This window comes from Theobroma cacao, chromosome 6 (genome assembly GCF_000208745.1).
Source record: "Theobroma cacao cultivar B97-61/B2 chromosome 6, Criollo_cocoa_genome_V2, whole genome shotgun sequence".
NCBI lineage: Eukaryota > Viridiplantae > Streptophyta > Magnoliopsida > Malvales > Malvaceae > Theobroma > Theobroma cacao.
In genome coordinates, this window is record NC_030855.1 from 20236092 (window position 1) to 20242091 (window position 6000).

The following is a 6000-nucleotide window of genomic DNA, read 5'->3' on the forward strand; positions in this document are numbered from 1 at the left end:
TTCATTTTGTTGAAAAACAAAATGAATTTTGTTAAAAATAAAAAGAAAATTGAGAATTTCCGGTGGGTCGCTCTCTGCTCGCTAATTTGATGGTCCCGATTTGATTGCCCAATAGGATCAAACCCGGGCCTTCTCTTTAAGGTTTGAAATGGGTCCAGGCCCATCCACATTCCTTGACGATCGGCTACCCTTCTTCCCCACATGTTTTTCTTTTCTCCCTTCCTCTGTTTTTTCAGTCATTTCTTCTTTTTTGTACAATTAATGAATTTCATACAATAAAATCAGCCATCGTTCTATCAATTCTAGATCATAGCTCAATTTGTGCTGCTTCCACACCTTATTAATTATAAATTCCAAGCTGCCTATACATCAATTTTTGCTAAGTGGATCGTTATTTCCTAATTCAATTTGTCAATTGTAGTATTTTTATTTTATTTATTAATGCCCTAAACATAATTCAGAAATTTCATATGCATTTCCTGGTGGCCCAGCCAAGCTGCACCTTAATATGCTGGAAGCTAGGCTACTCCCTAATTAGCATATATTCCTGTTCACCCTTGCTGCCCCTGGCCACATACATAACATCTTAAATTAATCAAAGATTTAAATGATGAATTAAATGAAGTCAACTAATCTACTGCCAAATTAGGCCTACATTCACGTGCATGCATTCTTTGCACGTAAATTTTTCGATTTACATAAATCAAGTTTTTAATGACATGAAATATGTTGGTGTACAGTTTATTTTTATAATTAATTTGAGGATTTTATGATGAATCTTGATTAATATAGTAATAATATAACAATAACAACAATGAAGAGGAGAGAGGAATGGTTGTTAAATCGGGAGCTGCACGAGTGGCTGGCTGCAGCTTCCTTGCTGGGTAATCAAGATAGTGGAAGAAAACCTCAAGAGTTTTGTCTTTTCCTCGTGTACTTCTTCCCTGTGGTAATGCTCTTCTGGCACAAGATTTTTAAAAGATACAAGTTGGATTGATAGGTACTACTAAAAATTTATGTACTAAATTTGTCTCATTAGGGAGAAGCCACACTTGCACTGCTGCTAAGCACTCTTGAATTTTTCACTACTTTCTCACTACATTCTCTATTTATTGACTTGAATTTCACAATTGACAGTATATTTAAATTTATGTCAATAGTTACTATAAAATTTTCAAATGAGCTCACTGGTTTTTTGTTTACTGTAAAAAGCATGGCTGTGAGTCCTGGTATGAGTTCACTATTTATATGAACTTGAAGGAGGGGAAAGCATGAAAATAGCCATCAACAATATTTTTTGTCTTGGTCCTACCTCTTTTATATAGGTGTAAAAAATTTGCACTTCTAACCCATGCATTTAGTGAAAATTCCAATCGATTATAATAAGCCCAAGAATCACTGTCCTGGTTCAATGTGCAAGTATGGGAGCTTGGGAAGATGTTCAAGTTATATAATTCTATGGCAAACGTATGCTTATTGCTGTATGCCAGCTGTATTGAGCTATATGATGTAGAGATGAGTTGACTAATATAATGTTTTTAATCTGTCAGAAGCAGAGTGTTAAGGCCAAACAGTTAGGCTTGATATAATGCAGAAAATCCCAAAAATCTTGGTTTAATCAGAATTTAGATGAGACAGTGAAGCCAACCTCTATCACTTTACAGCAAAGGCCTTTTTGGGGGTTGGGACACCACCGCTTCTCCTCGACTTGCTAAATGTTGAACTTGTTGGGAAAATCTAGAGGAGATGAGCTTCATATTAGTCGATGAAAATGAGATTTTTGGAAAAAAAAAAAAAAAACCCTTTGATGTCTGGGATGGGATATTGTATTGATTGTACAGCTACAAGCCAGAACATCCTGTTTATAGAATTAATTTACTGGCATTTGCTTCTTTAATGAAGAGTTAAGGTTCAAATTTAACCTCTTTCCTTGCCCATCCTCATTTAGAGTTCCTACTAACACTAGTTTAGTGGTAGTAAACATAGTTCCTTAAGTTGTTATTCAAACAATATAGAATACTTATAAAACATGTTTCAGCAAAGTTAAAACAAGGAAAGTTATAGGCTTGAAGCAATTGGAAAGCGCTACGCTTAGATTTCAACATGGTCTTCACCCTTGTTCGTATTTAACTTAAAACCTAAAACTTCTACAAGAGGGGCCTAGAGATCGTTGTAGAAGCAGCTGGAACTCATTCTCTGTTGAGAATTAAATACAGACAGTTTCCACATCATAACATCAATACTTCTCTTTACATACTTGAGCACGTAATTGCTTTGTAGCTGGCTAGTAGAAGGCAAAGACAAACTCACCATCACGACGCCCTGACCTATCTTCAAAGCTTTATGGTCCATGTCCCGTTGTTGCGTGCTCACCTTTCCCTTCTAGGAAACTAGATGAGTTACTATTTGCTGCATCTGGAATTCCATCTCGAAGAGATGGGAAGACTTCAATTGTTCTAGCGTGAGAGTGAAACTCTATGCCTCCCTCTACCTCTATCTCCTCTATCATTCTAATGGCTTCTTTCATGTCTAATCGCTGGTCAGGACTATTTTGAGTGCAAAGTAAGCCTATATGGAGGAGCTTCTCCATGCTAGCAAGTGAATTTTGGCAGCAGGCAATCTCTGGATCAAGCAATTCAGCTTGTCTTCCTTCTGAAAATGCAGATGTCACCCATTGGACTACATCAGTCCCACCTTTTCCATCGCTAAGATATTGAGAAGGGAATTTCCCTGTAAGGATCTCAAGAATGATAATTCCTAGGCAGTATACATCACTTTTAGGGGATACCATTCCATGTTGTAACGCTTCCGGGGTCTTATATGCAAACAGGGCTTGTGCCCCGTTAGTGTTTACTAATGGCCAAAATCCATAGTCCGAGAGAAATGGATGATTATCAGGGCCGAGCAGAACATTACTTGATTTCAGATTTCCATGAGGCACATCAAGAGAAGCAAGTTCAGTGTGAAGATAATCTAGTCCCTGGGCAATTCCTTGCACAATCTTTAGTCTGGCAGGCCAATCAAGTTCAAGACAGGACGTGCCATGATCACCTGGAGAATTATATGTTTTTATCAGAATTCATGGATGATACAGTATTGCGTATAAGGACATAAAACATATATAGGAATGAAAATGCTGAATGAGTTCAAAAACGACAGCAGATTGGAGAACATTTATGCAATGATTGTGAAGCTAGAAAATGGAAAAAGCTAGTCGGTACTCCTCTAATCGACAACTAAATGACTAATGAACCACGGGGCATGTTCAGGTGTTAAGAGCAATATCACATATCAATGTCCTCAGAAACCTCTTCATCTCATTTCCCATCATGCTAGTGAACGCATCCTAATATGGATTCTCAGCCATTTTTTGCCAAACCGGAAACAGGGCAAAAGGCAAAATTCATTCATTTAAGGATTGGAGACGAATATAAGAAACAAGGGCGGAAAATATAAACTTGAGGGGAAGATAATTTTATACCATGCAATAGGTAAAGCAAACTGCCTTTAGGAAGGTACTCATAGACAAAAAGTTTTTCATCTTTCCGGTAGTGGTAAGCTAGAGGTGTCAAAATATTGGGGTGTCGTAGCTTTCCAAGCTTTCTAACATCTGTATCAAACGCATCTTTTCCTAACGCATTCATCTCCCTCATCCTTTTCGCCACCACCGCGACTCCATTAGCCATCACGGCCTTATAAGAAGATCCCAACCCTCCAACACCAAGTACTTCTGCGGCTGCCTTCATCAAATCTGGCAACCCAAAAACACCCTCTTCATCGTTTACCATCACTAGTTCAGCTACAACACCAGCACTGCCCTTTGCATGATTAGACCCTCTACGGCTAGAGCTTGCATTCTTCCTGCTTTCTTCCATTTCTCTTCTAGCTGGCACCGAAACCTGCACCGAAACTGCTCCGTCAGGGCTTCCCCTTCCAAGGACATCGGAATCCCCTTTCTTCTTTTTCCTCCATCTAATTGCAAAGAAGAGAATCACTGAAAGTAGCATCACCCCTAGCGTTATGATTGCAGCAATGATCTTCTTGGAATCATTTTTACGTCCATGATCCTGGACAACTGGCGCAGTATTTTCTGGACTTGACATTGGTCCCGGGGATCTATCGATTGCCTTGCTACAGTCAACACCGACCTGTTCTCCGCAAAGACCTGGATTTCCCGCAAATGAATTTGCATTGAATTTTGACAAACTAGAAGGAATCTCCCCTACAAGCTTATTGTTGGACAAATTGACAGACTTCAAACTTGGGGGATTAAAAGCCGGAATATGTCCACTAAATTGATTGTTTTCGAGATGTACGTCAATGAGATGAGGCAACTGACCCAATGAATATGGAATGTTCCCTGTAAATTTGTTATGTGATAACCAAACTTTCTTCAATGACTCCATTTTGGCAAAGTACTCCGTTGGGATTTCACCCGAAAACAGATTCCGTGACAAGAATAAAGCCTTCAAAGCACCCAAACGATTGATTTCAGGAATGGTACCCGTAAAGGAATTGTTAATAACACTGAAAGAACGCAAACCCTTAATCCAGACCAAAGCATCAACATCAATATTTCCTGATAATCCCATCCCTTCAAGACGCAAACCGGTGACAATGCCATTGTGACAAAGCAGTCCGTTCCACGTACCTTCTTCATTGCAAGGGGCCGAGCCTGGCACCCAAGAATCCAGAGCACTAGCATTGGTAAAAGACTTCTTGAGCTTTAACAAGGCCTCAGAATCTGATACCGAAAATGTCAATGGCAACAGGACCAAGAATGATGACAAAAGGAGAAATGGCCTGAAAAGCCAAGCCACGGCCATTACTTTAACCGGAAACTGAAGGCCTCAGGGAGGATTTTGGCAACGTATTTTTAGTAGTCGTATGATCGGGGAGAGTTATTGTTGTGCTAAATTTTCGTATTGGCTTAGATTGTTTTTGTGTTTTCCTCATGGTGTCGGTTTGTCTGTTTTCTTTTTTTTTTTTTTTTTCTGTTTGTTTGGGTGAGGGCAAAGAGAGCCTTAGAACGAGGGAGAAGGCGCAAGTTTTGAACAAGTCAAGTAGACAAAAAAACCGTTATTACAGTTAACATGTACGGATTGCAAGGACCATCACCCCCTCAAAACTTCGGCTTTCAGCCTATACTTTTGCAGTAATAAAACAGTGTCGACCTGAATAAATGGGTAGGCCATAAGCCGAATCGCGTGGAATGCTTTGTTTGGTGTTTACTTTCTACTCAATTCAATTGATGAGATTTTCACAATCTACAATTCTCTTCCTACAATATCTATCTTATTAGGCAATGTTTAACATTCCTTTCTTCTTCTTTTTTTCCCTCTTTTAATAAATCTTATTAAAACAAGAAATGAGAGATTAAATATTTATAACATAATATTAATTAATATCTTTTTTCCTTACAAAAATAAATCATTTATAGGGTTTTTTCTTCTTTGTTTTTGCGCATGAATTTTTTTAATGATTTAACGCATATTACTGTGAGTTATTTTTATTTTTGGCACTTGTGTATATCGTGGGCTCGTGGGGCAGAATGTTTGGGTTTGGGTGGGAGGGCAGAAAAAGGGTTTTTTGGCCCAAAATTCATCATTGGAGCAATTTGTAGTCCATGTTATTGGGTGTTACGTGGATTTATGACCCAACAATCAATCTGGAGCTAGGTTTTTAAGCTTGTCAATCTAAAAGTGGTCGGCATGTTTCTTGGATCAAGTAAAGAACTAAGGACTGAGGACCATGGTTTGACTTATGCTTACCCTTTTTTGATACCGAATCAAGAAAAACTATTCGACAACGGGGGGAAAGGTATCCATTAGTACAAGCTCAAGGAATCCAAACTAGGAATCTAAGAACCACGAGCCATCGACCACAATCCGAAATAGTATAAAACAACTCAATTATGAGCTAAAGAAATAAAAGGATGAAATGATGGTGAAATGTTTAAATTCTGAATTTAATTTTTGTATTTTATTAAATGTTGGATTT

The 6000-nt window shown here is 38.4% G+C and overlaps 1 protein-coding gene across 1 annotated transcript; it reads right to left on the minus strand.

Annotated features, from left to right (window-relative positions):
• LOC18596252 (pollen receptor-like kinase 3) lies at window positions 2108-4962 on the minus strand. Its single transcript, XM_007024614.2, has 2 exons — window positions 3482-4962; window positions 2108-3051 (listed from the first exon to the last, which is right to left on the minus strand). Exons 1-2 carry the CDS (start codon window positions 4824-4826, stop codon window positions 2342-2344), a joined length of 2055 nt encoding a protein of 684 aa, XP_007024676.2. The 5' UTR covers window positions 4827-4962; the 3' UTR covers window positions 2108-2341.

Coding starts and splice junctions, on each gene's coding strand:
- LOC18596252 (XM_007024614.2), bottom strand. CDS start 4,826: ATGGCCGTGGCTTGGCTTTTCAGGCCATTTCTCCTTTTGTCATCATTC. Junction 3,052..3,481: donor TTTGCTTTACCTATTGCATG/GTATAAAATTAT, acceptor ATAATTCTCCAG/GTGATCATGGCACGTCCTGT.